This window comes from Electrophorus electricus, chromosome 20, assembly GCF_013358815.1.
Source record: "Electrophorus electricus isolate fEleEle1 chromosome 20, fEleEle1.pri, whole genome shotgun sequence".
Lineage (NCBI taxonomy): Eukaryota > Metazoa > Chordata > Actinopteri > Gymnotiformes > Gymnotidae > Electrophorus > Electrophorus electricus.
Genome location: NC_049554.1, coordinates 15,403,338 through 15,414,284, shown reverse-complemented (window position 1 = coordinate 15,414,284; position 10,947 = coordinate 15,403,338). Strand labels below are relative to the sequence as shown.

General features: G+C 41.4%; 2 protein-coding genes across 6 annotated transcripts in view; one reads left to right on the top strand and one right to left on the bottom strand.

Annotated features, from left to right (window-relative positions):
- The first annotated feature begins 5,534 nt into the window (after positions 1-5,534).
- si:ch211-222l21.1 (prothymosin alpha) lies at positions 5,535-8,641 on the top strand. 3 transcript variants are annotated; one of them, XM_027017530.2, is made up of 6 exons: positions 5,535-5,715; positions 6,876-6,971; positions 7,370-7,424; positions 7,511-7,596; positions 7,701-7,806; positions 8,473-8,641. In XM_027017530.2, the coding sequence occupies exons 1-5, from the start codon at positions 5,665-5,667 to the stop codon at positions 7,770-7,772; spliced, it is 360 nt and encodes a 119-aa protein (XP_026873331.1). In that variant the 5' UTR covers positions 5,535-5,664; the 3' UTR covers positions 7,773-7,806; positions 8,473-8,641. The 3 variants fall into 3 exon arrangements, with proteins under 3 accessions (XP_026873331.1, XP_026873329.1, XP_026873332.1); XM_027017528.2 differs by having other exon boundaries at positions 7,701-8,641; XM_027017531.2 differs by having other exon boundaries at positions 5,536-5,715; positions 7,514-7,596; positions 7,701-8,641.
- slc45a1 (solute carrier family 45 member 1) overlaps positions 8,431-10,947 on the bottom strand; it is an 8,942-nt gene continuing 6,425 nt past the window's right edge. Inside the window, exons 9-10 of one of the 3 annotated variants that reach the window (XM_027017526.2) lie at positions 10,897-10,947; positions 8,431-9,649 (exon numbers count right to left, since the gene is read on the bottom strand). The exon at positions 10,897-10,947 is cut by the window's right edge and continues 249 nt beyond it. In XM_027017526.2, coding sequence (XP_026873327.2) covers positions 10,924-10,947 — 24 coding nt within the window. In that variant the 3' untranslated portion in view covers positions 8,431-9,649; positions 10,897-10,923. The other 2 variants (XM_027017527.2, XM_027017525.2) reach the window with 2 other exon arrangements.

Genomic DNA, 10,947 nt, shown 5'->3' with positions numbered 1-10,947 from the left:
TGTTAGTCATGAAAAGTGGAATTTAAAGAACTAATTACAAGTTAATAGGAGAGAGGGTACTCAGGCAGTAGAATACATGCATGTACATATATTGTGTGAAACAAACTGGTCGGCACTGGTAAAACAATTCAAATGAAATTGTCCCTCTGAGTTTTAAAGATTTTTATTGAACCATATGCTGGAAATGCACACTTAAAAGATGTTCGGCAGTACTCCATTTTACTAACCATGCATAGGCCTTCACTTTGAGGACTTCACTGGTTTGCCCTTAACCACATACAGTTACCTCATCACACACCCAGAGACCTCTTAACAGACTGTAGTGTTCACTGAAAGTCCCTCCCCTGAGCAAGTCCCTTGTCTCTCTCTCTCTCTCTCTCTCTCTCTCTCTCTCTCTCTCTCTCTCTCTCTCTCTCTCTCTCTCTCTCTCTCTCTCTCTCTCTCTCTCTCTCTCTCTCTTCTTAGTGCTGTTTGCTGGGCAGATGGTTCTTTGTTGAAGCTCTACAATGGAACTACGGTCGGTGCAGCCGGCTGTTGGCACTCATACTTCATGTCAACTCTCTTTGTTTTCTGTAATGCTTCAATATCCCCCCATCAAGATGTTGATCTCTCATGCTGTGTACAGTGGCTGCCACAAACAGTTGCATACATAGTGATACACACATTACATATAAAGACACAAACACACACACATCTTATTTGGGGATGTGAAAGAGGGTTTATCACCTAATACAATATAACACCTGCCCCTTTATAATATAAGATTACTGCAAAAATGGAAACATCTAAGTAGTGAAGCTGAAAAACTGTTTTGAGTTTTTGTTTGAGGTTTTTTTTGGTGGGGTCTAGAAGCTTCAGATGCAAAGGGAAAAGTCATCTGGAGCTCAGAGGAAAAAAAATGCTAATTTGCCATCTGGATTATTAGGCAATCCATCTGGATTATTAGGCAATCCAGTGATTCCCTTGTGCAGGGCCTGCTGTAAACCTTCTGACAGACTGCGAACAACCAAGACTCAGGAACTCATAAACCTCTCGTTCCTGCATGTTGACTGAGCCTTCAAAGGGACATAGCTCCACTGCAGGCTATGAATTCCAAAGTACAGTATACTAATGCCATGTTTTAGCACCCAAGGCCTGAAACTGTAAATGCAAACAGCTACATGTTCAAACAGGGCCACTGGAATTGAAAGAACCCTAATCAGTTCTGTGCACAAGCTATGGCCTGCAGAGAGAAGAGTTGTAGCTGACATTGTTTGGACACTTAGACCAATGGCCCATCTGCTGTGTCTCTGATGAAGAAGAAAAAATAGTAAGACATGGTGTGGGTGTGGAGTGCAGGTAAAAGGAGAGGGCCCTCCTCACTCCAAATCAATGGAAATTTCCACCAGCAGGGTGAGGTGAGTGGGGGGAGACCGAGGGTACAGTTCTCTAGGACACTCAGACTAGATTAAACATCTGTTCTTTTACAACTGTACATAGCAGTGACTTTAAAAAGACAATATGTTGTATTTAGCTTCTTACAGTTTGGTAGCTACTTTCTAAAGTGATGCATTCTAATTCTAATCTCAATCCCTGTCCTGTTATGATCATTTCCAGTGCAGAGAACATCCCTCAAGCATTACGCAGTGTCTTCCAGTGGGCGTGACTGCTGAGGATGGGGGTTAAGTGACCACATACCATATCATCTTTGGTTAAGATGTCCGTCTCTGCTTAGGAAACGAGGCTGAGCTGAAGATGACTACTGTGTTCACACATTAAACTCAGTGGAATGCAAAGAAATAACACCAAAGAAATGACATGACATGGTAACACTATGTATAATTGGAGGATGTGATGCAGCACTGTCTGGTGCAGACCGCAGGGCCATGATGAATGAATGGTTCTCCTTGAGACTCAGTTTGCACTTAATGCACTATGGTTTTTCCAGTTATCCTGACCCCTTTCCTTCTAAATCCTGACCTCTGACTTCCGAATGCCCCTCCCCTTGACACTGAAGCATTCCATGGGTCAGGTTTCAGCCCTTTGTCTCCAAACCAGGGTGTAATTGTTAAATGCTCTCTCGTATTGCCTAAGGGGACATTACAGACTTAATGTCTGATTAGAAAATTCCAAGGTTGTCCAGGAAATATAAGGCCAAGCTCAGGTTTAGGTTGTTTTGCAGCCAGGGTGTCATTTGGTTGCCTAGACTACAGAATATACGTACTCTTTGACCCTGAAAGATACAGCCAATAAATTCCCAACAACACTAGGTAAACTAGCATAGTCATAACTAGGACCAATTTTAGACCGGGCAGGATGTCTCAGAGCAATGCACAAGGCCTACAATATTTGCTATTACGAGTCGCACACATTCTTTCATGATCTGTGGTACACAGCCAATGTGACTTTCTGTGGTACAACCCTGTCTAATTTCCAGAGAAATCTTTAATCCAGCATTTGATGTTTCAATGAAAACATTATGTCACACACACTTATAAATTAACTAATTGTTGCTGTAACTGAATGAACATGAGCCACCTTTTTGATGAGATTTAAAAAACTTTAAAAGCTTGCTCTATTGAGTTTTTGGTGTGGGCCCAGTTTTATGTGTGTGGTGTCTTTAAATTGGTAACATTTCATCTTATGCATGGAGCAACGTAAATATGACCACTGTGTCAACTTTTAATTTGAGGGTTGAATCATGTAATATTTGTTAGTATAAATAATTGGTAACCTCCAAGCCAAATTCAAAGTGGACTATTTGGTAGTAGGAACAATAGAGAAGCTGTAAGTGCTGTAAACTTCTAATAGTAGATTACCTAAGAAGGGAATTCTTTTTTTCCCTCTTATCCCTGCCTCAGCAAACACACTTATTCTCAACTCCTCCCTCATCAACATCATCAACATCAAAAAAACAAAAACTCACCAGCACTAAAGACCAGCAGGCGATTTTTTGGATGTGATCCAGTATCCATGGAAACTAATCGAGCCAGTAGACAGGCTGTGGATATACTGGGGGAAAAGCACTACAGGAAATGACCTAACAAAGCCTCCATCCTCTCCCATTGCTCTCATTTTTCCACTGGCAGCAAATGAGTAATGTTGGAGCTGAGCTCTGCTTTTTCTTCTCCAAACTGACGGCTACTTGTCTGGATCTGTGCAGCAAACAGAGCACGGCCCTCGTCCTGCAGACGGCTGCTTCAGTGTGCCACACTCCACATATGTTCTTCATTTCCTAAATGAAAGAGCCTCTCTGTATACAGAACATGTTCCACTCCGTTTATGTCTGAGAACAAACAAGAGGCTTTATGTGATTTAATTCATCTCTTGCTGAAGCCCTAAATGCCGCCATCTCCACATGTAGACCTGTGTCCAGGCACAACACACAAGCTTGTGCTTCCATACATGTTCACAATACATCTAGTCCATTAAAGGCTTTCATACCTGTTTGTCATTACAACCAACCTTCAGCAGGAGTAATTATATTCATTTCTTTGTAAAACCTATGGTCGTCTTTGGAAAGATGGTTAGGAGATATAATTTGAGCAGTTGTAGTTACAAGTTTGAAATGCCAAAGAGTACAAGATTTACATTTTTAGTTCCTAACACTATAAATGCTAATCACCAAGGTGGTGGGTGATGCTATTGCTCCTATATCTGCTAACATAGAGGGTTGGGGGTTAGGGTCCATTTTCCTTTGTAGCACATTTCCATACTTCCAAGTATACTAGAACAATATTTATATATATTGAAGCACTTTTCTTGCACAGCTGATGAAGAACCTCTATCTGAAATATTCTGTTTCTTGGGAACAGAAGGGTGTTGAGGTGTGGTATCTTAACTGTTCCCAGGACTGCACTCTTCTGGGCTGAAATCTCTGATGTTGTTCCTGGGGTCTGCTGTAGCCGATCTCCCAGTCCGGGGTTCACCTAGTGCTCCGATTACCACGGGAACAACCGTTGCCTCCACTCTCCACATCTTTTCCAGCTGTTCTTTTAGCCGTTGGTATTTGTTAAGCTTTTCATGTTCCTTTTTCCTGATGTTGATATCACTTGGGATTGCCACATCTATCACTATGGCCCTCTTCTGCTGTTTATCCATCACTACTATGGCTGGATGGATAGCAATTACCATCTTTTCTGTCTGTATCTGAAAGTCCCACAGGATCTTAGCACGGTCATTTTCCACCCCCTTTGGTGGTGTATCACATTTAGACCTTGGAATTTCCATCCTATACTCAGCACAGATGTTTCTGTGTGTATTTGTTTATATATATATATATATATATATATATATATATATATATATATATATATGCAAAAATACAGGTAATACAGTACATTAGCCTTTATGCACATGCTAATGAAATATTTTTCCATGGGACAAAATCTTTGTTAACCAATGGAATCTAAAGCAAAGATTCTATATTTTGAAAAAGATCAAGACTGTTGAAATAAAGGCTGTACCTTGACCTCCCAGAGATTACCATAACTACTACGACTTGACACTATCTGTGAACACCAGAGAGGAAATGGGGTCAAATGACATGAAGCCCAACGAACTCCTTGTGCAACAAGTAAGTTGCATTTGCCCTGGCACAGAACCAGATGAAAGAACGGTGATATTTCTGCCTCTAATAATATTCTAGAGGGGGGCCCTTTGGTGTGGACTGCGAGGGAGAGATAGCATGGACGTGTGGATCTGATTGGGAACAGAGCAGCTGCCTGGTGCATCCCCATTTGTGTCACAATAGCCTTTACACACAACATGCTAATGAAACAGTGGCTGTAAACAAAGAAACCACAGTTGTTGGGTCTGTGCATGTAGACTCAATGACAACTCACCACAAGCATGGTTATACAAAGACTAAGCAACTGATTTGCAACAGATCTTTTTATATATATATAAAACGAAACTGCATTTCGTTGCCTTGTACTTGTATTGAGCAATGACAAGATAGATAGATAGATAGATAGATAGATAGATAGATAGATAGATAGATAGATAGATAGATAGATAGATAGATAGATAGATATTTAAAATTGTAGTAAAGTGCACAGGGTTTCCAGAGAAACAGGACGTTTCGGACGGAGGTCCTTCATCAGCTGTGCAGGCTGATACAAGTTAGTAGGAAAGAGCGAAAGTTATTTTTTTGTTTAATGTTAGGCTAGGTATAAGCTGTAACCATAATATTGTTTATATGATTATGCGAGACATTGGTTTAAACACACAACGTAAAACTGAAATGATGACAAGATGTTAAAATAAGATACATTATAAGCGACTAACTCATATTTACTTGACCCGTCTCTGAAGGACACAAACATACACTGACGCCAGCGCGTTTTGTAAAAGACCGGGTAAACGCCCACATGTAATATTCCACCAATCAGAAGACGAGAGCCAATTTTCAAGGGGGAGGGGCGTTAAGGCGGGCTTTAAAGCGAGGTAACATTACCTCCTCCAATAATAGTGACCGAAATGTTGTGATGCATTCTCCTATCCAATCAGATATCACAGCGGTTAGCTTCGTCACAGAGACGGCGTTCAGTCCTCAGGTTGAGGCGTTTTTGATTCACTCGCCTTCCTCACGGCTCTCTGCGTCCTACCTCATTCTCTAAACACGCTAGTCATTTTCACAACTTTTTAATTATTTTCACTCTTATTCTCCACACATAAGCAACCATGGCCGATACTGCTGTAGATACGACCACTGCCCCAGAGATTACTGCAAAGGTAAGTTTAGGAAGAAATCAGCAAATTGTCAGAAAATAGAAGTAAGGTTATGGTGAGTTAACGAGGCGTTAGGCTGTCGTGAAAGTAGGTTTTCCGTGTAGTCAAACAATACGGATACAGAGTCGAAGGATGTGCGGTCAGCGTTAGCCTCGCTGTCTGTTATCTGCTAGCTAACGTTATCTAGCTAGCGAAACCATTTTATTATCCAGGTAGCAGTCTTCGGAAATCCTGTCAGCGGAACAGAAATGTGCCTGGCTAGCACAGCTAAGCTAACGCTCACGAGCGCGGTACGTTAACCAGTTCAGTATCGCTCATTTAGACGTGGTTATTAGGCGTTATGCCTAACATTTATATGTACCGAGGGAATAATGAAGCGAAACATTGTGTGTTGTAATCTTAGCCATACACTTTAAAGTGTTTGAGAAGAGCTTTGCTCCGGCCTCAGTGCCTGCAACGCTAACCTCGGTGGTTTGACCAAAAGCCTTCAGCGGATTCTTTTGTGAGCTCGCGCGCTGATCCCTGCTGAATGGGCGGGAATCCGTCTGTTTTAGAGCGCGCGCTATGGCCACGCGTCTTTTGTCTCCATCTCGGGCACGCGCCGCGTGTGTGGAAGAAGATGCGTCTCGAGCTGTCGGTTCGCGAAGGGTATTTGATTAAATGGTGGAAAACAGCGAACTGTTCATCATATACGACGAATGATATCCGAAATATTATCTATATTACCAACCATACTTACTGAATATAAAAATAGACAGTTACACCTATTTATACCAGAGCACAAATTTCAAAGAGGACACGAAAATTAGCCGTTCAGAAATTTTTAAATGGACGGTCGACAGTTCTCACGGTCGGCGCTGTTTGGTTAATTCTGTGCTGTGTTTTTAAAGAAGCTAGTGCAGGCTCACCCGCTAGTTATCCCGGCTAGGGGAGCTAGGTTAGCTAAGCTATGCGCCAGCGGTTGTGCTCTGTGGTTATGACGTTGATGCTCCTTGTGGGCGGAGAGAGGAAATAAACTTCCACTCAGAAACAGTTTGCTAATTCATAGCTATAAATAATTGACAGGGAAATCGCAACAAACACCCTTATGAACGTTTAATAAACATGTACCTACGATGTTTGCAAGACTGTTTTTTTTCCAGTGACCGTTGTAACTATTTTAGGAGCTGAAGGAAAAAAAAGACGCGGTAGAAGAGGTCGAGGAGGTCGCGAAAGAGAACGGCAGTGGGGATGCACCTGCCAATGGCAGTGGAACAACAGTGAGTAATGCACAGGGGGGTTTTCCCCATCGCTGGAGCTTTTGTTACCCACTTGCCACTCATCTTGCAGGTGTTGGAGAGCCCATCCCCCCTCTGCTGCTATACGCTCTTTGTTTAGGTTTGAGAAGTGCCACAGATGTAGCTAAGGCAGAGATGGTGTTAGTTTCTGCTGTTTGCCTGTTACTGTAAGCAGTGTGATATCTTGGGTAATGTGGAATTTCATTAGTGAGCCTCCCACAACATATGACAGTCACAGTTAGTCATGTACATTATCACTTCAGAGAAAGTGACTCAGAATGAAGGTACTTGTTGGGGAAAAACAACTTGGGTCATTTAATTGTTGTGTTTTGTTTTCTTTAATACATGGCAAATAATTATGGCAAAACATTCTCTCTCAGACCAACGGTGCTTCTCATGAAGAAACCAACAAAGAGGAAAAGGAAGCTGAGGAGCGTAAGTCATTAACCCTTTATGAGTTATTAATATAGTGTTATGTTGGTTGAAATCAGAAATAAATAACCGAAACCTCTGTTGGGCAGCAGCCTCAGAGCAGGAGAGTGCCGTGGAGAAGGCTGCGGAAGATGAGGCAGATAGTCAGGCGGTGAAACGTCCAGCGGATGAAGAGGTCTGTTTGTAAACGCTGTTTGCCTGCTTCAGTGTGTTTCCTGAGAGCTGTATCACCAACGGTTCTGGCTGTCTCTCGTCAAATCTCATCTCTTCTGTCCTCAGGAGTCAGTTGAAACAAAGAAACAGAAGACAGATGAGAATGGAGAGTCCACGGAAGCTGAAGTGAAAGCCTAACGCCTCTGCTGGCCAAAGTAGCTCCATCTGTGTGGTCAGTCTGACCTAGTAGAGTGTGTGCTTCTGCGTGTGTTTTACAGACATTCTGGTTCCACTCACACACCCCTTCCAAGATATTCCAGTGCACTGAAGCATATAACATGACCCCTTCCCTTTTTGTAAAATGTTATTTATTGGTATAAAAGCAACATTTTATGACCCTTTTATAAAATGACGGTAAAATAACTTTCATATTTTGTCCATAAGTTTGCAAGCACATATTCTACTTTTTTGTGTTTTGTTTTTTGGTTTGTTTTTTCTTTTTGACAGCAGATACTCTCAAAAGCCGCTGTGCCCTTTCTCTTCATGTTCAAACGTTTTCATGAGTGATAGCTGATTCACTAAAGACCAAAGATAAAGTTTTAAGCAGGGGCTAATGGACAGTGTTTAATCCTGACTGTTTGTGCTGCTAGTAGTTAATCCCTGGCTTAGCTGATCTGTCAGAACAGCAGATGGCTTACACAATTGAAAGGGTCTTGTTACTGCGCCTAGTTGAAAAAGATGCCTTGTCCCTTTGACTGGCTTCTGTCATGTTAATTAACCCCTCTTAAATCTTAATGTTTTTGGTCTTTTGTTTCATATGCATTCCAAGAAGATTATACCTTTTCATATCCTTATGTACAGTTTGATTTATTTGGTCTGGACGGTTTGTTTTGTACAGGGATGGCAGGATCATAACAGCCTAAAGCTGAACATGCTGGCAACTGATGTTCTCAGTCCTCGAAGCAATTATTTCTTTTTTTAATGATTGTGTTTTGGTTGCTTTTTTGACCACTGCTTTGTATATTCTGGTTCAGGAGTATAAATAAAATCAGTCTTGTCTTTTTAAACTGGTAATCTTTTTCATTTATTTCTCAAAAAACGTAACATTTTTCGGTTGGTTTGCTTGTCAGTAATTTTAGTTCTCTGGTGTTCAGGAATCTGATTCAGATGCTGATGTAAATAAGTCAGTTGGGTCTTGGCAGCTGTGGCATACTTACACCTGCTCTCAGATTGTTGTACTGTGCTGCTATTGGTTAAATGTACTGTACTGTATTTTACATTTAGGCAAGAAAATCTTACCTTTGCACTGCATTGCCTAGTGTAAATATTAATTTGTACTTGATGAAACCATATGTCAGGGTGGCTTTATCTAGTAAAATATGTGGGCTTTTTAAATACAAAGTCAAATGAGTCCCACAGAGCAGTAGTCCAATTCTGTGAAAAATATTTAATTTGTATTTAACCGATTTACTATCCCTGGATCATCTGTAACTAGTTATGTGCATTATTGTCCAGTGGAATACTTGTAGATATGTTGTAACATGCTCATACAGACTGAACAATCAGAAGGGAAAAAATATTACTGCATTCATGTTTTATTAATTTAGCTTAGACTGACTGTTTCCTGGGGCGAGTCATTCAAAAATTACTGATTGGTTATTTTTTAAGATTGTCTTAAATTCCTGAAGTATCCCACAAAACAACTAAACATAAAGACTGAATCCAGTGCAGAAACCCAGGCTTATCCAGCTAACTTCTGAAAAACTGGCCCCTGATCAGCATGGAGTATGAACGGTTCGACATTTTGTGCCATTTTCAGAAAACCCACAACACTACACCCCCTAGTGGTGACCAACAAAACATCCCTTACTCCTCATCACAAGCTTGCACACGCTTTCCATGTCAGCGCGATCTGGAGAATCCACATTAGTCGCGGTTCATAATGCATCCTGACCTCTTGCACGCCGCCGAACCAAAACAAGCACAAAGGTTTGGTTCTTTTCTTCTGTACTGGGCGCCTGTTCCATAAAGCTGAGCTGTAGTCACTCACAGCCGAGTCCCAACGTCTGCTCTGCCTGACAATGACAAGAACGACAACCATCATGCCAGACCACTGCGCATCAGGCAAGAAAGCGTGCGTCTGCTTGGGACTGTGTAGGGGGTGGGGTCTACCACGTATATAGTGTGACCATTGCACAATGAATACAGGTTCAGAGGATGAGTTTTGTTTTGGGCAGAGGAGCGTGTCTTAACAGGCACATGCAGTTCAATCAGTCACTGCTCAGATCTTTTGAGATTCTTTCAGATGAAAAGCGTGATGTCAGTGGAAGAGCCAACCCATCATAAAGACAAAGTTTATGATTCTTACTCTTTGTTCTCCAAGAGTGTCCATCAATGTGAGACGCATTTCAGAGTGTTAAACATGCACGTGGGTATGTGTGAGTGTGTAGTCGTGTGTGAGTGTGGGTACATAAGCCCTTTGCGAATAATTACTTCTTGAAAATGCTACACATTGGTTCCAATTCATAGTCTAAGGCATAACTGGCCTTATGTCTGTGTACATGAACTAAGAAGTTGGTAGACACATACACGTTCTCTGTTTTACTGTTGTACAGTCAGAAACAGAGGCCCAGTTAGGCATCATTGCTAGTTCACATGCAGATTTGCAACTGACATCTTCACACAGTCCTCTGACATATTCACCAAAACAACAATCGTTGCATCTAGATATGAGAGAGTGAGTTCACATTTGTTCATTTTTTTTTAGCATTCATCAATTTACCAATCAAACTCATCAGATAAACAGGGTCTAGGAACATCTTTGGGTTCAGAATGGTTTTTTTTTCTTGCTGTTCATAAAAAACAAACAAACCAAACAAAAAACAGCCATATTGTACAAAATCAAAGTCCAGTAGGCCACGCAATCACACTCTAGTGTTTCTATAACCGAGTGAGATGCAGAGATTTGACACACACTCTCACATATCCCCAACACTGCATGATGATGGCTGAACAGAAGACAGAAAGGAAACGCAGACTGATGAAGTGTGTGTGTGTGTGTGTGTGTGTGTGTGTGTAAGCTTTAATAAACTTTAATGTTTAATATGAGACCATGAAAAGTACATTGTAGAAAGTGAATGAAACATGCCTGAGTTTCATCTAGATAAGTCACTGAGTGACCAAGGTTTACAAAATCTTATCAAGTGCAGGTAAGGCATGACGCCAGTGGTTAGGACTACCAAACAATCAAAGTATATATAAGCCTGTATATCTGTGAAATTGTGTGTGTGCGCGTGTGTGCAACATAAGACAAGGGATTTACATTTAAACGTGCACCAGTAGTGGCTGATTAAATGTGCACCAGTAGTGGCTG

What these genes read in the sequence shown, in the direction of transcription:
- si:ch211-222l21.1 (XM_027017530.2), top strand. Translation starts at nt 5,665, where the DNA reads ATGGCCGATACTGCTGTAGATACGACCACTGCCCCAGAGATTACTGCA. An exon ending in CCCCAGAGATTACTGCAAAG is followed by an intron (nt 5,716 to 6,875) that starts GTAAGTTTAGGA and finishes TAACTATTTTAG; the next exon opens with GAGCTGAAGGAAAAAAAAGA. An exon ending in AACGTCCAGCGGATGAAGAG is followed by an intron (nt 7,597 to 7,700) that starts GTCTGTTTGTAA and finishes TTCTGTCCTCAG; the next exon opens with GAGTCAGTTGAAACAAAGAA.